Source organism: Diadema antillarum, unplaced genomic scaffold (genome assembly GCF_040938485.1).
Source record: "Diadema antillarum isolate AM-2024a unplaced genomic scaffold, OU_Dant_1.0 seq00000633_RagTag, whole genome shotgun sequence".
Taxonomy (NCBI): domain Eukaryota; kingdom Metazoa; phylum Echinodermata; class Echinoidea; order Diadematoida; family Diadematidae; genus Diadema; species Diadema antillarum.
The window spans coordinates 2,386,750-2,411,592 of record NW_027271550.1 but is presented as its reverse complement, the minus strand read 5'-3'; the positions used below and the strand labels follow the sequence as shown (position 1 = coordinate 2,411,592).

The following is a 24,843-nucleotide window of genomic DNA, read 5'->3' as shown; positions in this document are numbered from 1 at the left end:
TGCGCGCGAGCAAGGGTGTGGGAGGGGTTTTTCCCCCCTGTGGCCTTCCACGGTAGGGAGCTTTTTCAATTTTTAGCTCTTAACGATGCGACCAGGTGCATACTTAGGTGACTATTTTCTACTTATTTTGAAAGACAAAAGGAAAATATACCTTCAATTGCGACTATCATTTTAATCTTTTGAGCTACGCTCATTATTTTAGGCCCAAGTTGCAGACTTCGCCCGATGCGTGAGAAAAATGGGTGCCATGCGTGAGATCGTGAGATGGCCCCTAAATGCTTGAGTCTCACGCAGAATGCGTGAGACTTGGTAGCTCTGGGATGGTCAATTTACCACATCTGAACCATGAACTATACTGCAGTACAATATCTGATCTCGGTATTCATAATTTCAAAGGATGGCACAACGAAGGTCCCATAGATTGCCCTTTGAAAATGTGTCTGCATCATGAACTCAACAAAGTTTATGGTTGCACAGAAGAGTTGCCTGCACTGTAGTAAGAATTCTATACTGTGATCTCTGGAACTTCGGAAGCCTGACACAGTAGACCATCATCCCACACTGCCTTTCTCATGAATATTTGTTGAGGTATGCAACTATACACTAAACACATTGTCTACAGTTCAACTAGACTCACAATCTATTGATCAGCACACTTGAAGGCCTCTGATTCTATAGTGTTTGAATGGAGGCAACCCCCCTGACACACCCACCATTTATAGTCTTGCAAATTCAGACCTGTTTGCATTTGTGCAAATTTCAATTGCATATCACATCGAGAAATGTTTGTTTGATTTTTAGACTGGTATCTTTTTTGAACAACCCGAACCACAAAGAAAAAAGGTCACAAGAAATGAACTCAATCCACATTCTGATCATTTCCCTCTGCTTCATATAGCTTTTGATAGAAGTGAATGGATCACTGACTCTGGCATGCCAATGGGCACAGAGCCTGAGAAATGCAAGCTAACATTGGCTCACTGCCAAAATTGGACCTCCAACCTCTGGACAGTTAGGCATGACTTGTGTGTGTGTGTGTGTGTGTGTGTGTGTGTGTGTGTGTGGGTAATTGAAGGCCCTTTTGATCATGTACATCTCCTAAACGATGATGAGGCAGTGCAGGTACACAGCTATTCAAATGAAGATACACTGTATCATGGGGAAAATTTTGTCCTGGGATAAAAGGAAGAGGAAATAAATGCCATAACTCTGTACAGCGGACTCAGTTGAGGTTCTTCCTGCAAAACCTGATGACAGACTGTACTTATCATGAAAAAGAAAAAGAAGAAGAAGAAGAAGAAGAAGAAGAAGAAGAAGAAGAAGAAACCATAAATGCCCAGTATACCAGCAATCAGGGATGATTTTTGTGGTATGATATACACAAGTGTATAAGAAATGTGTGCAATAATGCTGTATTAATAGCACGGTTTCTTTTGGGTAACAACGAAAATGCAATATATTTGTCTAAAAGCTTCACCAAAAGTAGGCCTACTTACACTACAATCTCTGAGCCTACGTACCAGATCATGGATACTATGTGATTTTTCCTATTTGATTACATCGATTACAATATATCGGGCTACAGCGGTATCCATTGTGCATGAAAGGTAATTGCGAGCAGTTTGTTTTGGATGCAATTTTATACTACCGTTTGGACACGATTCAATCATCAGGCATTAGCAACATTCAGCATACCCACTAGTGAGCAGGGAGGGCGCTTAAAGGGGAAGGCTAGTGACTGATCAGTGGGAATCAGTGGAAATGCTGGGAGATGATTGTTCCAATCCCTGTGGGATTCATTCAAGAGTTCATTGTATATCTATTGTTGTGTGAAAATGATTTGCTTCAGAACGGTCTCATATTCAAGTAATGTGCAGATTAATGCTCCGTCACTGACCAGGGACGCTAACCTGGAAGCATTAAACTGCACATTACTTGAATATGAGACCATTCTGAAGCAAATCATTTTCACACAACAATAGATATACAATGAACTCTTGAATGAATCCCATAAGGATTGGAACAATCATCTCCCAGCATTTCCACTGATTCCCACTGATCAGTTACTAGCCTTCCCCTTTAAGGAATTAAAGTCCAAGCACCAACTTTTATTATTTCACACTTTTTATCTCAAAATATTACAAAATATAGCTCATTATCCTGGAAAATCGCCATCAGCAGGACAACATTCTTAGTAGAGCTTTCGGATATACTGCTAGCAAATTCAAATTAGTGAAAGATGAATTTTGAACCCTAACAAATACTAGCCATTGCAACACATTGAGCCACATCATGGCATTCATGACAGCATCTTTACATTATACTAGTTTGAACCTAAGCTGACATCTTTTGTAAGTCTATCATCTACTCTGCACCTGGAAAACACTCTGACTCATGGGTTTAGATTTGTTTTCATTCATCATTCATAAGTAATAAATGACCATGAATAAAATACAGATGTCAGAAACAGCCAAAAGCCCTAAATACATAAGAAAAAAGAAAGATGTAAAATATAGAAGATATAAGAATAAAGTACTGTATACTCCAACTATTTCGCAAGGCTTTTATTTTAGCAAATTTGTATGTGAATTGGATGCTACAAAACATCAGAATAAAAGAAACAAAGAATTTATATCTATACAATATGAAATATAAAGCAGAATGTAAAATAATATGATATGAATATACTGAGGGGGGAAAAAACAGTCAACCAAGAACTACACACGTAGGATGGGGGGGAGGGGCGAGCTCACAAGGAAGTACATATCAATAAATCACTGTATACATCATACAAGCCTGACCCAAACTGAAGGTTCCATGCAAAATTTGCACAAGTCCACAAAAATCAAAGAAGCCATATATAGTACACACACCACAGGTAGTAAACCAGCTGAGGACACCCATATAAGACAGATGCATGCACATAATAATATTCAGGGCTAGCTAGCACGTTACACCACAGAGGAGCCGCTGTACACTGTATACCTTCTGGGGAGCGACGGCTCACTACCGGGTACAACTGGGTCGCCTTGATGTGCCACTGGCAAAGATGGTTCTCCAGCTTCCCCGGACGGTGCGGGTCCCACCACGCCATCGCGAGCATGCATCGCGGTGCTCTTCACAGTGTTACTGGCCATGGAATCCTCGACCAGCCACAAATGATCGCATTCCACAGTTGCGTTATCTGAAAGCACTGCAAGGTGTAACACACGTAGTAGGTTGTAATTGTGCTATACGGGTCCGTTCCATATAAACCAGTCACTGTTGAACCGACTGTCACAGACTAACAAATGCACACTTCGGCAAGCACACACCCACATAAAAGACTAGTTCTGCATGTTTTGGCTCAGATTTTACTGTTCAGTGAATCTACTGAATAAGATGTATTTATTCCTTGTTGACTTATTACAAACAGCTCGCAGTGCCTTCTGGTGCAATGAAAGGTGCCACTCACAAAGCAGAGGGCATATTTACTGTAATATTTCACAACCATGTGTGCAAATACTGACTCAGGTTTATTAATTCAGCTTACATCATGTGATCATGGTTAAATAATAGGCGCTGGAGAGGAGAAAAAGTATGCCTCTACTATTTTATTACCTGAACTGAAGATGCACTGGGGGGGGGGGGGGGGGGGGGCATAAAAACAAACTAGAAGCAAAACGCATATTTCCAGCTAGAACATTAGTGCTCATATAATTAGTTTGCTGATGCATGAATTTACACAACAAATATGTGCAAAGTAATGAGTTCAATAGACTAGTTTAATAAAGTTCTCAATAGAAGCCAACAAAGCAAATTAAACTACTGTGATTTCCATCTGCATCTCTCCACAGGACTGCTGACCATGCTAAAATCTACTGACGATGCACACTGATAGAACACTACGTGTAGGTCGCCTACATGACTAAAACCTATGCATGAAGACTTGTGCCCCTTTTAAAAGACCTGCGCAGTTTGCCACTAGATGCATCCGGACGTTTCCACCAAATTTCTTCAATCTGAGCAGTCTCTCCTACTAGCTCCCGATGAATCGCTGATGAGACCGAAATACACTGACAGAAATAAAGTGTACTGTTAGCAAGTTACTTTCCTATAAGCACAAAGGTAATTCCTGGTCGTTGCAAAATGGTGATTCGACAGCAAATTCTGTCCTGAAAAGCTCTTACAGTTTGTGCCGTATGATTGAAGAAACCTCTGATGACTTCACAAGTGCTGTCTGGTTGAGAGACAAGTGCCACTGCACTTCCTGCGCTGCTACAATGATGCATGCAAACATGGAGCTAGCTCATGTTGGGGGCTTCCATTTATGCCCTCATAATTCTAATGTGTCACCTTTCTCTTCTAATGAAAGGTATATGTGGAAAATAAATTTCCTTGCTAATATGCATTATCAATAAATCAAAATTGATGCCTGCACATTTTAGAGTGGTTACGTATCTCCAAAAGGCTGTTGTTTTGTTTTACTCAAGTGGTTGGCCAACATGTTTGACTACACTCATCCATACATTTTATGTTCTGGTCATAATTGCCTTATCACTTCTATGTTCACATGGGTCTATCTAACTACACATAATTGTGCACAACACTCTCGGGCTGGTGCTCTTGTCAGGGTTCCATGACTTAAATCACAACAAATCCTGGTGGTTGAAGTTTGAGAAGGGTGTTCAAATGTCATTAACTTGGAAGTGGAATCATATAACAGTGAGCGATCTCCATGTTTAACTCAGATCTTACCTCGGGTGTTTTTAAAGTGACTGACTGTAGCTCTTGCCACCGTGGGATTGAACTTGTTTTGTCATTGCAGGGGTTGGGGTGGGATACGATAGATGACACATCAAGGGAAGACCAGACGAAGCCAAGTTTTGGCTGGCTTTGTGGTCTTCCCACACACAGTGAGTTGCTGCCAAACAGACATAAATATTGCCACACAACACGAGGCATGACATCATACACCTACTGCACCATGATAACGAAGACAAATTGAGCAGAGGGAATGCCTCACAACGAACATACCATGGTTTCACTCTCCGTTGATAGAGCAAAAGATGACAGACGGATTTCTTCGCAGACACTTCCATCTTTTCTTTGTGCTCCAACAAAGTGTCTAGACATGCACCAATTCTGTTGCATATGGTGTCTAAGCTTTCTCCACCAGTCAAATTTAGCCAGGGGTTGAAAATTTCCAATGAAAGGCATGACCATTGATGCACAAAATCCATATACTGGCAGAATGCAGTATGCATTTGTTTTCATGAAAACTAGGACATGACCATACACTTCCCAAGAAGCTGTGAAAATAAGCTAGCTAATCGTAAAATGACTGCCACAAGGAAAGACCAGTCCACACACAAAAACCACAAAGAAAACAAGAGACCTAGAGGGTCTAGCACTCACCCGAGTATCAGAAGTTCACCTTCCATGCATCTTTATCTACTACCCCTGTACATGTGTATTACTTGAGAAGACATAAAAATTGATTTCAGTCACCATCGCCAAAACCAAAATGACTTGGTTGCAAATGAAGCGCTTTGAATTTCAAGACTGCTCATGCCCATTACAATAATCGGAATGAGTAAGTGTAAATGGGCTGTACATGTATTTCTCATACGGTGCGGGTACTGTCATCTTTTTCTATGGCAAGACTTGAGTACTACAAATGCTGAATATTTTGCAATGTCTAAATTGTCATCGCTTTCTCACTCAACTAAACTAGTATGAAAATAACTATGGAATTTGTTCTTTTTGTTTTTGAGATGCAAATACTTCAAGAAAACACTATCATTTGCAAAATGGTAAACATGTGAGGCACATGAAAATGATGGAAGTGTGGAAAAAAGAAATTAAATGCTTGATGGTTTTGGCATTTACAGTATCATCATACACTCGCTGTCAGGAAAGGACGGACCTAGGTCAAAGCCTTCCCACATTTATAGTACATGTGTAGTGTACAGGCTCCTTGTGCCCAAATAGTTTTGTGCAAAACTTGGGCCTTGACTCACTGCTCGATGGTAAAACTGTGTGGTGCATGCTTAACAGATATATGAACTTCCATGTTCATGTAATTGTTTTCAGATTCCCCACATCAATATTCCTTGTTATGCTTTACATCCATAACTAGAGAGGGGCCGTCGAAGGCGGCAGACCCACGCCTAAGTACAAAGTCGGGGTAAACATGATGTGCATTCGGTCATCTACCAGAATTCGGCCACTTAATTGCCAGTGTGCTTTATCACCAGCCAGTGAGTTCTACCAAAGATCGTACACTGAAGTGTACGATCTTTGGTTCTACAGTCACATCACACGCAAATCACATAATTACACATACGGTATTAACACTCATTCACGTACAGGAAAGTCCTTAAGTCTCCTCCAAAAATCCATCGAAAATCCCAAATTCCACCGTCAAAAGTGCAGAATCGGAACTTTTCCAAGCGCGCGCGAATTAAGTCCAGTTTTAAGAGTATTGTCTACGCGACGGGTCGTGGAAAAAGCGCTAAAAATCGAGAAATACGCCGTTTTCTTGCGGGATATTTTGATTATAGCAAGCCGAGAGTGTGATGATATCAAAGGTCGTATGAGTGTACGATCTTTGATGGTATCCACAAAAGCAAAAAAGAAAAACAAAATTTACGTACCCCCTAGGCAATTACCCCTATGATTAGTGTCTACGGGAATTATTCAATGCAAGGGTTGAATGCAAATGTCTACTGCACCAGTATTCGGCCACCAACGAGCGCCGCAACGTCCCCGGTGCAATTTTGCACCAACAGTGTAGAGCGCGATGCATTTTCAGCGGCCTTGCACACGCATTGACATTGAGCACGCATATCGTGCAGTGTGACTGCGACCGAGCAAAATGCTCCTCCAACGAAAAAAACAATCAATGTTAATTTGAAAAATCATCAAATATCAAAGGTCGTATGAGTGTACGATCTTTGATGGTATCCACAAAAGCAAAAAAGAAAAACAAAATTTACGTACCCCCTAGGCAATTACCCCTATGATTAGTGTCTACGGGAATTATTCAATGCAAGGGTTGAATGCAAATGTCTACTGCACCAGTATTCGGCCACCAACGAGCGCCGCAACGTCCCCGGTGCAATTTTGCACCAACAGTGTAGAGCGCGATGCATTTTCAGCGGCCTTGCACACGCATTGACATTGAGCACGCATATCGTGCAGTGTGACTGCGACCGAGCAAAATGCTCCTCCAACGAAAAAAACAATCAATGTTAATTTGAAAAATCATCAAAATACGGGCCAGTTTGTGATGACGGAGAACGAACTTTCATAAATCTAGAAGGACATAGTCCCTCAAATAGGCCTAAACGTAAATTTCGGAATTCTTACGAACATTTGAGCAGCGAAGTCGGATCGTTGGGGAGTTTATGTCTTCGTATGGTAGCGGAAAATCGCAAAGTGAGAAACGGGAAATTTTCGGAATGGTCACTATACCATGGGGTCAAAACTTCAAGGTCACACAGAATTTGCAAGGGTCAACCGATTATCACCAAAATCTAATCGATTCTTTCCTGTCATTATCCAAACATTCCCTGAACATTTCGTGCAAATCCGTTTACCCGTTCTCTTGTTATCTTGTACACAAACAAACAAACAAACAAACAAACAAACAAACAAACAAACAAACAAACATACGGAACCCTTTACATAACCCCCTGCCGATTTTCATCGGCGTGGGTAACAACAATGTACACATCTGATGGCAGAAAAAAGAAATCTTTGCTTTTGTTTACTGGGTATTTGTTTAATTTTTGTGAGTCCATTCATATCGCATATTTGCAGAAATCCTGTAGATCACTAAACCAGAAGACTCGACTTCCTGATCACAAGTCACATGCAGATCTCTCCGTGGCATGCATGGGGGACCACTATCTTTATGCAGGCCCTCAGAAGAAAAGGAAACAAAAAGTGCAACAAAAGCTGTGAATCTATTTAAATTGGAAGAAGGAATCCTTTAAAAAGCTACAAATTGCCATTATGTGCATGCCTTCTGTGACTGTTATGTGGTGCTGCCTTTAAATTATGTTGGTTATCACTGGTTGCTGTCCACAATATTACATAGGAAACAGTGTACAAAAAAATAAGAAAATGTTGTTGGTCAATTTGTACCAACATAATAAGTTTTGCAGAATAATCATGAATGTAAAGAGCTCATATGAACTGAAATTGTTACACGGGCAATGTCTGTATGTTTGCCATGGCAAGGATTGAACCTTGCACTACACAGTGGTAATAACTAAAGTCGTAATACACTGTATATCTGAGTACATGGGCAATTCTGGGTCAGATGTACAAGTTGTATGACACAGCAGTTGCTCCTGCAACAACTGCTCCAGTCTTATTTTCTCCAAGGACTTAAGGGTTGTGATACTGTAAAGCTGTTATTTTTGCAAGGGTTTAATTTTTGCAAGTTTCATGAATCATTGTTGTTTCATGAATCACTGTTGGACCATGAATTTAACAACACGCAAAAATTTTGCCTTGTGCTAGGGTAATAGTGCACTGAGGATAGCCTTGTCAATTCGTGAAAAAAAAAAACTCATAAAAATGTCTGTTACCTCCTCATTTGCAAAAATATCTGCACCGTATGCAAAAAGAACAGCCTAAACAGTATGTTTTTAGGTTTAGTTTGATGTGGGGATTAGGATAAGGGTTAGGGTTATGTTTGTAGAGTGGAATCTATGTTTAGCTCAGCATGCAGATAGTCTTGGGAGTAATTGTTCAAGGAGCAAATGTTATATATTCATATCAACTCATGCTATATACGTTTACATTTATACCTTTCCAGCAAGAGATGTGCTCTGTGGGCTGAAACTAGAGCTATTGTAAATAGCCCTCAAAATAGGATGTCATTTTGTAGTTTCATAGTTCCATGCAGTTTGGCTCATAGAGAAGGCAAACACTTCATTTCAGATAATAATTCAAAGGATGGAGACCAATAACCACAATTGTGCCAGAAGCTGAATATCACTGTCAGGCAAATACCGGTTCATACAGATAACAGAAAGTAAACTGAGTCATGCAGTTGTTCAGTGACCTTTTCACAACGAGGACATCCAGAACAAAGTAATAGATTTGAGAGGTGCCGCTGGATATAAAAGGCATTACACAACTAATCTAAAAGCATCATGCATTTCATGGTGGTTATATTCCCCTATCTCCCATTCACTGATACAGAGATACCACAGTTTCCTTGAGACAATGGTAGTGAAACTTACATAATGACATCGAACACTACACCTTGTAACTACAAAACTAAACTAGAGATTGTAATTTGTCATTACTGACAAATTAAGGTGATCCGATTTTTTTTTTATCAATGATTCGAGTCCTGATCGCAATAGGCATGACCATACAGGTTTCATCTGTGTTTAGAGACATTGGCCGTGTGATGTTTGGATTCTCATTTAGAAAAGGGAGTCATGTCTGCCATCTTTGGTACTAATTCTGTATACACTAGATAACGATGATACAGCAACAAATACATGTGGCCTTTAACCCACCTTTACACTCCCAAAATGGCATCTGAGGAAAAAGTGGTTATTTTGTGAAATGATTCTCGCGACATCGTCTATACGTGTGAAAAATATGGGAAAGATAGGACAGGTATTCACCAAGATACAAGATGAAACACTTTTGACCTTTGACCCTAAATTACATACCCAAGATGGTGTCCGATCAAGTAGTTGTTATTTTATGAAATAATGTACGTGACATGAACTTAACATGTGCAAAATATGGGGGTGATAGGGGCTGTTTTTCTTAAGTTATAGCAAAGAAAGTTGCAGAATGAAAGCAATATCTCAATACATAGAAGATAAGCTTTAAATTCAACCAAGTTTTTTAACGTGATCGCGACATTGTATGAAAAAAGGAAGGCACACTGGCGATAGCGCAAAGTCTTAGCTACAACATATTACAATCTGGGAGAAAGTCACCGAAGGGTAAGAGAGCTAGTGCTCGATAAAGACAACCATGTCAATTTTCACATTAAAAAAAATTTCCCTCCCATAGAGATAACACGTCATAACGAAGATACAGAAAAAAGTACATATGACCTTTGACCCCAATTTGCACAGACAAAATGGCATCTGAGCAAAAAGTGGTTATTTTGTGAAATGATCCTTGTAACTTGGTCTTTGCGTGTGCAAAATATCGGAAAGATAGGACATGTATTCACCAAGACACAGGATGAAACATCTATGACCTTTGACCCTAATTTACATACCCAAGATGGTGTCCGATCAAGTAGTTGTTATTTTATGAAATAATGCACGTGACATGAACTAAACATGTGCAAAATATCGGGGTGATAGAGGCTATTTTTCCTGAGTTATTGCAAAGAAAGTTGCAGAAAGAAAGAAATATCTCAATACATCAAAGATAAGCTTTAATTTCAACCAAATTTTTTGACGTGATTCTGACATCGTATGAAAAAACGAAGGGCACACTCACGGTAGCGGAAAATCTCAGCTACAACATATTAAAATCTGGGAGAAATTCACCGAAGGGTAAGGGAGCTAGTGCTCGATAAGGATAGTCATGTCAATTTTCATTTCCAGAAAAACTGCATTCCCATAGAGATAACACGTAAACTGGTCAAATTTGACAAGATTACTTTCAATCCATTTTTACGAGGTGATGCTGTCATCCAATCAAAATGTTGTTATCACATTAATGAAAGAGCATTTCATAAGCTACAACATACTGAAATCTGGGTGAAAATTAGCAAAGGGTTAGTGAGATACGCTCGAATGAACTTGAAATTTGATGATGTCATTTTGAAAATTCGCTTTTTTTACTTTTTTAAGAAATTTGATATCTTTTAATCATTTTGCCAGCATTGCCACCGCATGAAATGACATGTACAACTCATTAGCTTTCAGAATATGTCAAGAAAATGGGGGGTCACCGTTCATCCTGACGAGTAAAATCCGATTTAAAATTGGCGGTTTTTTGGCATAGTTGCACAGTGTATCCCCATTGACGCACGCGCGGAATTTTGAATTTGACGGGCCCGTATGACGTCATATTGAGTAGGATCGACTTGAAACTTGATAGAAATATTCCTTGACATTGTGGACATCCGATCCGTGTGAAAAAACTGAAAATTTCTATTGCATATGAGCTGTGCGTGCGTATATGCGCGCGCGCGTACGCGTCCGTCCGATTTTTTCAATTTTTCAAAAAATGCTCCAAATGGTCTGAAACGTGTGCAAAAAAAATTTGAGCTCGATTTGAGCATACAAATATTTCAACGCGCGCGTACGCGCGCGTACCAAGAGAAATGTGAATTTTGAGAATATGAGTAGAATGCGCATAACTTGAAATATATGTGACGTAAATTTAATTGAAAAACTTCATTCCATTAATGAGATATGATTGAGAATGTGTTTTCATATAATGACGTCATAGTGACGTCACGGTCAACTGATCACTTTGATTTTAGTTCGATTGCCGTCTTTGGGACACGATACATACATGGTATAAGTTTGAACTTGATAGGCATAGTACTTTCTGAGCTAACCTCTGCACAACTTTTGGGGAGAAATAAAGAAAGAAGAAGAAGAAGAAGAAAGAATCCGTACAGATACAATAGGTGATCCGAGAGGATACTCGGATCACCTAATAATTGGGGTCATTGTTGGCAAAAGGTTTTGCCAAATACAAGAGAGTCAATTCAACATTCCAAGCACTAACAAATCCTCGGTCCTAAATTTAATGAAGCCTGAAGGTGGTGTAAATTTAGACTGTGTGTTATGCAAATTAATTCCGTGAAAATGTGAGCGGCAGATTACGTATGCCGACAGACGTCCCACAACAATCGCACCTTGATATTCATAAGTCTCAAAGGAATGTCTAGTTCATGCTTATTTAACTCCATGGATTTAATTCAAACCATCAGTCTAAATTTAAACCACATTCCTGAATTTTAGTCTAGATGTGTTGCTCTGAATCCTTTGGGTAACTCCCATGGCCATGTATCGAAAAAAAAAAAAAAATGAAGTTGATTCTGGGACAGCATGACATACAAAAGAAATTCAGAGATTAATGATCTTTCCTTATGTGTTTGTGTGTGTGTTGCTGTTGTTGTCTACACACACACACACACACACACACACACAATATCATCATAACAAGTGACATCAGCACTGACAGTCTGTATCAGGGCAATTAGTATCATCAATATCAGGGCTGTGTGTGTGCATGTACGTATAATGTATCTTCTGTGTGTGGACATGTATGTATGCATACATGTGTGTGACACGCAAACATTCCTTGATGTGACCTAGGCCCTACTACTGTATCAATGTTTACCAATTTTTACCAATTACTGTAAAAGAGGAAATTTTCGTGGTGTTGAAATTTTCGCACATTTTGCGCAACCAGAAGCTTGTGCGAAAATTAAAGCACGCAAATATTTTTGCGTGCCATGTGTTCCAGAAGTTGATGTCTTCATTCCTCGGAATTAAAAACATGCGAAACTCTTCTCACGCGGCCAAGTGCGAAAAATTAGTCGCGCGAAAATATCCACTTTTACAGTATTTGACAGCTTCCAGCATGCAAAGAAACAATCGAATGAAATGCCATGAAATTAAAGAGAAAATGAAGAAACATTTTGGAAATTATTATGTCATTAGGACATTAGGCCAAGTAAAAAAAGAAACCAGTTTCTCGTCCTCGCGCGCATCGATTTTGGCCGCCGCATCGATTTTTTTACTATTTACTATTTTCAAAATGGCGCTGAAAATACCAAGAAATTCATAATTCTCGTCCCAGCCCGCTCCCCGCCCGCATCGATTTTCAGTTGCCGCATCGACTTTTTTTGATATTTACTATTTTTTCGGCCGCCGAAACACCTACCAATCGTGATGATGTCTCATTTCTAATTACGCCTTGCGTCCTCTACTTCGCTGTAGTACAGCTGTAGCTTCTGTAGTGCGTATGTAATAACGCATGCATCACACTGCGAGCTCGGCAAGAAGGAATGACCCACAAAGCAGTCGAACTGCAGTTGGATGGGCGGGCGGCGCAGGCCGGCCTGAGTTGTGATGTACAGCGCACTCAGTACGTCGTGAACGTGATAGCGGCAACATAATTGCGAACAATCGCTGATATTCCACGCATAATTATTTCGCGCATTGTTCGTATTTTTCCCCGTTTCTCCTATCTTAAGCGGATGAATTGTACTGTACAAATGCCACGAGGATTGTATCGAGTTTGTATACATTTTCATGTCATTGTGACTATGTGCATGTGTGTGCAGTGTCGGAAGGTACGGTGCCCGTGCAGTGGCGCTGGCCGTGCCGCACCGTATTGGCAAAGTGTGCGTGTCTGTACAGCTGTAGCTAGCTGTCCAGTTGGGGGGTGTTTCATAAAGCTGCTCGTAAAGTTACGAACAACTTACGAGCGACTGGAGATCAGTTCTTGTGCTGAATTATGGAAATTCTGATAAGTATAGCACAACAGAACTGATCACCAGTCGCTCGTAAGTCGTTCGTAACTTTACGAACAGCTTTATGAAACAGGAGCCAGGGTCCCCATCCCCTGGTCTGTCAGCTGTCTGCACGCACGCATGAACACATTCGAATGTGTAGAGGATCGTACACTGCTCTGTAACGTTGCATCTGACGGCGATGTATTGTTCTATTTTGAAGAGAAAATGAATGCGCTTTTCCAGCAAATGTAGAATTATTAAATGGGTGTATCTACAAAATAAATAACTTTTCCACGGATTCTGGTTTGTCTCGTATTTCTGCGGGATACTTTTTTTTTTTAACGATGTAAATTCACGGACACGGCCGTGAGTCGTATCATCTGTAGTGTGGTATGCAATCATTCATCATTTAAATGATGAGTGATTATCAAATGTCTTTTTAGAACATGAAGGAACATCTTTAAATGTTTAATGCTACAATGCCATATCAGTATCATTTTGACATCCATCTGCAATTGTACAAGCAAGTTTCCAGTTGAATGTGCTACAATTGTACTGTGAAGAAATGCAGATACACACCAGCTGTGTGGACACAAAAAGTCACAAACACCAATGATAAATAAAGCAGTGTTTTGAATATCATGGAATTTATTTCAGTCGTACATTTGTTGAAAGACATGTTTTATACCTGTTTCAATTAATAGCACAATACATCAGAACTGCAAGTACACTGGTATCAGAAATGCCATTACAACACTAAATACACTGTACCAGTATTAAGATGGTCATTTTCCCTTGACATTTGTGTGGAAAGAAAAAGCAAGTGTATTTCTGCAAGCATGAAGTTTCATTTCAAGTATGGTACATATATTTATTTGTTTGAAAATGCACAGAGTGCAGGCAAGACATACACTTGGGAACTGGTCCCTCATAACACAGCTGCCAGAGTGATATTTCATTTCATAAATTGGATATAGAAAATAGTAAAGCCCTCTCTCGTTACCTTTCTCAGAATTACCGGACGAGAAACACATATTACTTTCATTTTGACAATCCTCGAAAAAATAGTAAGATATCAAATAGTAAGGACCTCCCTCATCGCCTTGCTCAAAAAACCCGGACGAGAAACTACTTTCTTTTTTTACTTGGCCTTAGATCTACTTGAATTCAAAATATCAAACATAAAAAAAAACCCATTGTGAAAAAGGCCCCCACTGCAACACGTGTGCATCCATGCGTAAGCGAGGAATAGGGTAGTGTACTGTAGGGTTGTATCAATCAATGGTAAAATTAGTGGAGGGACAGTAGGAAGTCTGTATGAAATAAATGGAAAGAAAAGAAAGATCAAAGCAAAGCAAAGAAAAGAAGGACGTGAAATGCTATGCTGCACATACTGCAGAAATCGGCCCTGCCGGTGTATTTACTCACAGGTCACACATCATTTGGTGGGCCACATTCACCAATGTTCACAAGTGTTAATCTCAGGGCTGCCAACTCTCATGCACTGAGCGTGAGACTCACGCAATTCAACCAATTTTGACTGTCTCACTCTGATAAACGAAATATCATGCTAAACCCAGAGATGCCAAGTTCAAAAAAATTTTATGAGTGAGACTTTCATGACTGGGCATCTCGGCGCTCGCGCGCATGTGCGCGCGAGGGGAAAGGGTGGAGTCCCCCCTCCAGCGGTAGGGACCTTTTTCAATTTCTAGCTCTTAATGGTGCGATCTGGTGCATACTTGAGTGACTATTTTTTACTTATTTTAAAGACGAAAGGGAAATATACCTTCAATTGCAACTATCACTTCAATCCTTTGAGCTACGTCCCGATGCGTGAGAAAAATGGGTACGATGCATGAGATCGTGAGACAGACCCTAATTTCGTGAGTCTCATGCAGAATGCGTGAGACTTGGTAGCTCTGTAAACCCCCAAAATGGAAAGTACACAACAACAAAAATAAATATATCTCTAAATTCTCTGATATTCCGAATATCGATATGCCCAAGCCCAAAATTTCGAGATTTTCCCGCGCGGGTGTAAAGCTTAACCAATAATAATCGCTTTCGGTTTGCGCGCAAAGATGAGATATTGGATTACAATTGGTGTCTAATACCATGTGATTGTAGCTTGTACTTTTGGCAAATTAGAGTACATATATGGCTATGACTAGACTATGAGATGTGCTTTACATACACTGACTGTGTATGTAGTATGTACGGCCGCACAGCAGGCCGCCAGGTGCTAGCCAGGAGGTCGCTCCGCTCCCGCTCCCTCGCACTCAGAGTCGCAGTGTCTCACGCCAAACTCTCACTCAAGGTTGGCAGCCCTGTATTTATCTGTAATCTGTAGTGTTATATTCTGTGCAAGAAAGCCCCACTGCAGCATCACATTTCTTGTTGTTTTAAGATCTAGTTAAATAGATCTAAGTACTACCCCCAGCTCACAGCCACACATTTCAAGATAGGCCCCAGTACCTCCATCATATCCACGATATCTAATACTAGTGTTAGTGGTAGTAGACTAAAGAAACATTGTACGGCTTAATCAAAATAATATGCCCGATAATGGTGCTGCTTTGCCGATGCCTGGTGGCCTGGGCTGGGCCTGGGCTGGGCAATTGCAACAAATTTGCCATTTAAAGACATTAATATTATGTGGGTTGTGCCTGTACGTGGCGAGGCCGGGGTGCCGTAAGGCCTAAGCATCTGGTAAGTATGGTGATTTTTACATTGTTTACAGATGATCGAAGCCATGAATATCATATTTTGGTGACGAGGGGTATTAACGTTTTCACATATAAATTATACCCCAACTGAACAACAGATGTTTTTCTCTCATATATTTTATGTGTGGCACGTGTAAGGCCCAGCTCACCACACAAGATTCCCACACAGACATGCCCATCTGGCCATGTGAAGCATTGCTTAGCATCGTACTCACGCCGGTACTACGAATCTATAATTTTAATATAGGCCTAGACCTACATGTAGTACGATAATAAGCGGGAAAGGGTTTGTACTGCAGTATAAACCAAACAAATCAACAGACAGACTTACCGGTTACTTTCCTTTTCAGACATCTTTATGGACGATCAATTTCTTCAGATTGAAAGGGTAACTTTAATTGCAAATCCTGTGTATTAGTTGAAATAATCTATCATTGCCAAGACAAGAGTCCATTCATTGTACGAAAAAAACAACACGAGTTTCCACGGCGCCACACACGCAGCTTGTTCAGTTTGTATACTGTGTGTTTACAATCGAACCCCGCACTGCATTATCTTATATGCGTCCACATACACGTGATCAATATTGGGCTTCACATGCGTGCAGCAGCGAAGCCGCGTGTACTACGCACACTAGTGTTGCAGATCTTTCATTCAGGAATGCAAAGAGGGGCCACACCGCCCTACGTCATAGAGGTGTATAGTTCAAAAGGCGCCAAATGAAGAAAACGCGCGCCTCATTCGGTAACTCTAGCCTTCAATCGAGCCGTTCACAGCAACGCACTCGATATGCCTCAGTCTCAGCAGACTGAGTGTAGTTTGAAACGCTGAAAATAATTTTTAAGTTTTGGAACACTGAAAAGCGATTGATTAAATTTCAGGTTAAAGTATATACGTTCACTGTCACAATGTACTAGTAGTACATTTCTAAACCTGAGGGCAGATGCAGCAGAATGAGCGAAATATTTGGCGACGAGCAGCAAGGCTCGCATTCAAATCATGAATGAAATCTTACGTTGATGCACTTAGGACGTGCACGTCACACAAGGGGCCAACAGTTCAATGTGCAGTGTTTGTTCTGATAGCGCCATAAAAAAAAAAAACAATAGATAAATCATATTTTGATTTTTAAACGCAAGCATCAAGGGGCTGCTTCTTGGCAATCGGGAAAAAAAGCTAGTGGTGTTTCCGAGGTCACACCTCACAATAGTAATACCACATTTGACATAATAGTGACTATTTGGGGCGGATCCCCATATCCCATCGGCTGACAAGCCCATACTAAAGCAAAAACAAAATAAAACAAAACAAAACGAAACGAAATAAAATATAAAAAAACAGGAAAAAAACCTAATCCCCCAAAGATCCGCCACTTTCATGACGTAGCCTATTATTATAGAGAATGATGTGAACAATAACAAACTTTACTGAAAGGAAAGGGGAAAATAATAGGCCTAAGGAACGGGCCTAACTTAATTTCAACAACAAAAATGAGAAGGTGCATCATATTAAATCATGAGAACTAAATAGGCTCTATATATATTGTCACTATATAGACCGGGGGCCCAGAGCATTTATTCAGCTGAAAAGGGTCACACTTTTTGATGGTCTCATCATGTAAGGATGTGGCCAAGGGTCAATAAAATGAATTGCTGGCAAGTCACATCCTGTAGGCCTACCGTAAGCCTAGGGACCACAAAAAGGGACCCCAAAAAATGGATTTATTCAGCCGAAGGGGGTCACGGACAAAAGTTGGTGGATATTGTTCCTTTGGGTGTACTTATCATGAAAACAGCAATGCCAGCTATTTTATCCTGTACGGGGCCCCAGACAGTAGCCCCAAAGGGCCCCAGAAATATGGTGTTATTCAGCTAAAAAGGGTCACGGCTAATTTCTTTTGCAATGGAAGTAGTTCCCATCAGAGACATCCAAAACACCAATGCCAGCTATTTTATCCTGTATGGGGCCCTAGACAGTAGCCCCAAAGGGCCCCACCCCCCATAGGCCTACGTATAAACACACACAAACATTGATTTCATTCAATTAAAAAGAGTCACGGCTAATTTCTTTTGCAATGGAAGGAGTACCAATCAGAGATATCCAAGACACCAAAGCCAGCTATTTTATCCTGCACGGGGCCCCAGACAGTAGCCCCAAAGTGCCCCACCCCCTATAAGCCCTACGTGCAAACACACACACACACACACACACACACACACATTGACTTTATTCAGCTGATAAGAGTAACGGCTAATTTCATTTGCAATGGGAGTAGTACCCATCAGAGACATACAAAACACCAAAGCCAGTTATTTTGTCCTGTGCGGGGCCCCAGACAGTAGCCCCAAAGTGCCCCCCCCCCCCCAACACACATACTCACACAATAGTTTCATAGCTGAAAAAGGGTCACGGCTAATTTCTTTTGCAATGGAATTAGTACCCATCAGAGAAATCCAAAATACCAAAGCCAGTTATTTTATCCTGCATGGGGCCCCAGACAGTAGCCCCAGACAGTAGCCCCTAATTGCCCCCTTACCCCCTCCCCCCCCCCCCCCCCCCACACACACACATTGATTTCATTCAGCTGAAAAGGGTCACGGCTACTTGCTTTTGCAATCGGAAGTAGTACTCATCAGAGATATCCAAAGCACTAAAGCCAGTTATTTCATCCTGTATTATTCGGGGCCCCGGACAGTAGCTCCAAAGTGCCCCCTACACACACACACACACACATACACACACACACACACACACATATATTGGTTCCATTCAGCCGGAAAGGGTCACGGCTAATTTCTTTTGCAATGGAAGTAGTATCCATCGGATATCAAAATACCAAAGTCAGATATCTTATCCTGCACGGGGTCCCGTACAGTAGCTCCAAAGTGTTTTGCTTTATTCTCTTTATTGTTTGCATCTCTTCTTCTTAAATATGCGCTCCTTCGTCTTCATTTTTGCGACAACGACAACGCGCCCTCCTCATCATCATCAGTTTTGCTGTTCTGGCAAACATTTTCCAGCGTATCGGCTACGTTCGATTTTAGAGCGGCGAGAGCGGAAGACGTGCATAATTGAGTCTGGGAAAGCGTATAGGAACAGCGTAGCTAAAGCGGCCAACAGCGTTATCGAAGCAGGAATGAAGCGTCGTTGGAACAGGCCTTGATTTTATACGAGAGTAGAGAACTTAGTGAGAGCGTCGTTAAAGCGGGAAGGTCGTGCTTTGATCAAGAAAGCGGCGTAGCAGCGGGACCATGTCGTCGGTGTCTAGTTTAGACTATATTTCCCGTTCTTGTGCCGCTGTTACTACGGTCAGAAAAACCTGGAATTGTTACGCTCATCCCGCGGTATTTCAACTGTCACTGCTCTCTCCCCGTTTGAGCTACGATTCAAAATAGGTCAATCTTGATGGGGAGATGAGGAAGAAATTTTGAACCAGTTCAAAATTTCTTCCCGATCTGTAAAATTGCCAGATCCAACCCCATCACCCAAACGCTGTTGCTACGATGCTCCCGGTCCCCGTACACTTTTGCCGCTCTCTCCGGATCTGACAGATTGAATAGATCGAGATGCAGATCTTGATAGTGGAATTACATGTGGGGACACTGTCTTTAGGAACACTCCTCGGGGCCCCGTACAGCTATATAACTGGTTTCGGTGTTTTTGTGTATACCTCGCTGAGTACTACTTCCATTGCAAAAGAAATTATAGCAGTGATTCTTTTACACACACATTGACTTTATTCAGCTGATAAGAGTAACGGCTAATTCCATTTGCAATGGAAGTAGTACCCATCAGAGACATACAAAACACCAAAGCCAGTTATTTTGCCCTGTACGGGGCCCCAGACAGTAGCCCCAAAGTGCCCCCCCCCCCCCCCAACACACATACTCACACAATAGTTTCATTCAGCTGAAAAAGGGTCACGGCTAATTTCTTTTGCAATGGAATTAGTACCCATCAGAGAAATCCAAAATACCAAAGCCAGTTATTTTATCCTGCATGGGGCCCCAGACAGTAGCCCCAGACAGTAGCCCCAAATTGTCCCCTTACCCCCTCCCCCCACCCCCACACACACATTGATTTTATTCAGCTGAAAAGGGTCACGGCTACTTTCTTTGCAATCGGAAGTAGTACTCATCAGAGAATACTAAAGCCAGTTATGTTATCCTGTACGGGGCCCCAGACAGTAACCCCAAAGTGCCCCCTACACACACACACACACACACACACACACACACACACACACACACATACACACACACACACACACACACACACACACACACACACACACACACACACATAATATATTGGTTTCATTCAGCCGAAAAGGGTCACGGCTAATTTCTTTTGCAATGGAAGTAGTATCCATCGGATATCAAAATACCAAAGTCAGATATCTTATCCTGCACGGGGTCCCGTATATAGCTCCAAAGTGTTTTGCTTTATTTCATTTATTGTGTGCATCTTTTCTTCTTAAATATGCGCTCCTTCGTCTTCATTTTCGCGACAACGACAACGCGCCCTCCTCATCATCATCAGTTTTGCTGTTCTGGCAAACATTTTCCAGCGTATCGGCTACGTTCGATTTTAGAGCGGCGAGAGCGGAAGACGTGCATAATTGAGTCTGGGAAAGCGTAGGAACAGCGTAGCTAAAGCGGCCAACAGCGTTATCGAAGCAGGAATGAAGCGTCGTAGGAACATGCCTTGATTTTATACGAGAGTAGAGAACTTAGTGAGAGCGTCGTTAAAGCGGGAAGGTCGTGCTTTGATCAAGAAAGCGGCGTAGCAGCGGGACCATGTCGTCGGTGTCTAGTTTTGACTATATTTCCCGTTCTTGTGCCGCTGTTACTACGGTCAGAAAAACCTGGAATTGTTACGCTCATCCCGCGGTATTTACACTGTCACTGCTCTCTCCCCGTTTGAGCTACGATTCAAAATAGGTCAATCTTGATGGGAAGATGAGGAAGAAATTTTGAACCAGTTCAAAATTTCTTCCCGATCTGTAAAATTGCCAGATCCAACCCCATCACCCAAACGCTGCTGCTACGATGCTCCCGGTCCCCGTACACTCTTGCCGCTCTCTCCGGATCTGACAAATTGAATAGATCGGGATGCAGATCTTGATAGTGGAATTACATGTGGGGACACTTAAGGAACACTCCGTGGGGCCCCGTACAGCTATCTGTAACTGGTTTCGGTGTTTTTGATACCTCCTTGAGTACTACTTCCATTGCAAAAGAAATTATAGCAATGATTCTTTTCACTTATAATAAAATAATACGGGAGCACTTTCCAGCTACTGGCTGGGGGCCCTTAACTGGATGGGTTTGTGTTTTACGTATCTCAGCTGTTAATTCCACTGCCAAGGAAAATAGGCATATATGACTGTTTTCACCTAAAAACAATTAATTCATATGGGGTGGGAATACCTTGGGGCTATACCTGTCAAGGGCCCTGCATCCGGGCCAATATCGCACCTCTTTTAATCGAATTCTTTAATGTTGAATTAAATTTAGCAAAAATTTCGCCTAGATGACATGGTAGTTCAATGTCATATTAATCTCTTCATTCAAATTTATTTTGAAACATTCACATTACCTCTAACCTTATTCTAAATAACACTTTTTCAACTGAAATCCGCATAAGACAAGTACCATTCCACTATCCGTTCATTCATAAATTCATAATGATATAGTCACGTAATTACATGCTGCGCTCGTTCATTCAAATTGATTTTTGGCCATCTAATTTAACATGCTCTGCAGTCAATAAACAGATAATGTTCATGCTTGGCCTCTTTCCTTATTTTCTTTCGTCGTAGTTATTGTTTTGTAAGCATCATAGCATTTCATGTTTTCGTATTCGTTTAAGAGACTTTGACACCATTTTTTAACGTGCTTTTTGAATCCAAAGAAGTAAGAAGCCACAACTTAATTATCTGGCCGTTACGAGCGCTTTATTACGAGCGGTCGGCCAGTTACAAGAAGTCAAGGTTATGATCCTCAAATGTTTTTTTTTTTAATAATTCTTTCTATGTCTTCTAGAGATATACGTCTGTATTGTGCTGTCATGACTATAAAAAATGAAGTTAAGCTGCATTACTGGTACACGTATAGGCCTATAATGACATGTACTATATATGAAAGAGAAGGAGCGTTACCAGTCTGGTTACAGAATAACCAAATCCAGTTATACTAGATAAGAAATATGATACTTTTACTGCTTTATAACAGTAATTTATAGATGAAACGAAAACACACATAGAAAGACATGTTAAAAAGATTTGAAACAAAGAAATAGAATGATTTGAATTTGAATGAACACGTTTGGAATTTGACTGTCTTTCGGCAAGTCAAGGCGAATTTGAATGAACGTAATACTATAGGGTACCAGCCAATTTGAATACCCATTTTACGAATTCGAACCTTCTATCAAAATTAATGAACCAACAAAAGTGCGAAATTGGCTGGGAAAACCTAACTGGCTTTGATGTTTTGGGTATCTATGATGTAAACTAAGGCCTACTTCGATTGTAAAAGAAAAACAACTATGACTCTTTTCAGCTAAATGATGTCATAATAATTATGTGGGGGAGGGGCACTTTATGGCTACTGTAACCTGGGCCCAGTACAAGATGAAATGACAATCATGGTTTTCGTAATATGGTCATCTTGGTTGTGCACTATACAGAAGTATGCTTCCTTTGCAAATTTCTTGAGTGTTTTGCTACTGTAACCTATGGGAACCCGTATACAGGATAAGATGACTTGCTTTAGTGTTTGTGATATCTCTGTTCAGTAGGCCCTGATATTAACGTTACAAAAGAATTTGTAAGACCATTTTCAGCTGATTCACAGTACATGTATAATGGATGGGACACTGTGGAGCTACTGTCTAGGGCTCTGTGCAGGATGAAATAACTAGCCTTGGTGTGTTGAATATCTCTGATAGGTACTTCTTCCAGTGCAAAAGAAATTACCCGTGTTTGGGGCTATACTGTGCGGGGCCCCATACAGGATAAAATAACTGGCTTTGGTATTTTGGATATCTCTGATGGGTACTACTGTACTTCCATTGCAAAAGAAATTAGCCGTGACCCTTTTCAGCTGAATGAAACTAATGTGTGTGTGTGTGTGTGTGTGTGTGTGTGTGTGTATGTGTGTGTGTGTATGTGGAGAGGGGGGGGGGGCACTATGGGGCTACTGTCTGGGGCCCCGTTCAGGATTAATTACTGGCTTTGGTGCTTTGGATATCTCTGATGGGTATACTTCCATTGCAAAAGAAATTAGCCGTGACCCATTTTGGCTGAATGAAACTAATGTGTGTGTGTGTGTGTGTGTGTGTGTTGGGGGGGGGGGGGGGGGGGTGCACTTCGGGGCTACTGTCTGGGACCCCGTACAGGATAAAATAACTGGCTTTAGTGTTTTGGATATATCTCTGATGAGTATGCCTACTACTTCCACTCTCTTAATTTCTAGGACTTAAATTTTAAATCTTTCTTACGACTTAAAATATTTTAAGTCTTTAAGACTTATTTTAGGTGGCTTCGATTAAAAGTTGAGTGTCGAAGCTGTTCGCAATCTAAATCTAACAAGGACTTAAACTTTCAGCCAATCAGATGACTTGTAAATGACGTCATGCGCTATCTTGAACCGCCTAAAACCGGAATTGGCGCTGGCCGTCACTTTGCTTCATGCGATGCTAGATAGCGTAGTCATACACACACATTCATTGCACAATACACTGTATGTACATTGTACATGTACTATAGTACTTGTACCTATACCATCGACCATTTGCAAACAAACGCTATTGACTCGAACAGTTGAGTTGGTCTTGAAGGCAGAAGTCATGCAGGCCGGAGTTTTTTGAGGGCATGATCTGACGGAAGCTTGACCAAGTTGCTTAAAGGTGAGCATATTACTGTATGAGTGCTTAAGAATGTGTTTGATAACTCTGGGACTCAGTAACCAAAGACAAAAGATGTTAAGATGTGCACTAACCGCCCTACACTTTTGGCGAGTTTAAGCCTTGCCGCTGTATACAGCGCTGTCCATCCCTGAAGCGCCAGTGCTAACGTTAACCTAGCTGTTCATGGCTAATGTGTCTATCCAAACATTGTAACAAGTTACATGTAGGCTAACGTTATACTAGTATTGTGGGGGCTCTATTTCGGTGAAACTGCAAGTACAAGTGTAATAATACAGGGACTCTTATAAAGCGCCCATTCTACCCAATGATTTACGATGTTGGTGTCTTGACTGAAAGGTAAAGCTATGGGCATAACAGGCTACTGTAGCGTAGGCCTAACTGTCGTCTAACACTGAGTAACAGTAACAAGTTAGTGTCAGTTCACCCCTTCTTACACTCTTGTAAGGTTTAATTTATCAATTTCTACGTAGAAAGGCACAGTTCTAGGCCTTATCATGCCCCACTATGCTGTGATAAAATGTAGGGCATATGCTGTTAGATGGGTTTTATTTTTAACGTTGTGTTTAGGCCACCAATAGTACGTAGACCCTATATGGGCGCTACAATAGAACTGCGACCAGCCCAAACACGAAGCCCCCTGTGTGATGAGCGCCCCAGGGTTTAGGGCGCCAATGTTGCAATGCCAGTGCAGTGGCGTCAAGCTCTGAACTGTAAAAACTT

The 24,843-nt window shown here is 41.1% G+C and overlaps 1 protein-coding gene across 1 annotated transcript in view; it reads right to left on the bottom strand.

The window, feature by feature from the left end:
• Positions 1 to 16,639, bottom strand: part of LOC139736230 (purine nucleoside phosphorylase-like) — a 37,653-nt gene extending 21,014 nt beyond the window's left edge. The window contains exon 1 of the mRNA XM_071646963.1: positions 16,520 to 16,639. Coding sequence (XP_071503064.1) covers positions 16,520 to 16,542 — 23 coding nt within the window. The 5' untranslated portion in view covers positions 16,543 to 16,639. The remainder of the gene's footprint in view (positions 1 to 16,519) is intronic.
• Positions 16,640 to 24,843: the final 8,204 nt, after the last annotated feature.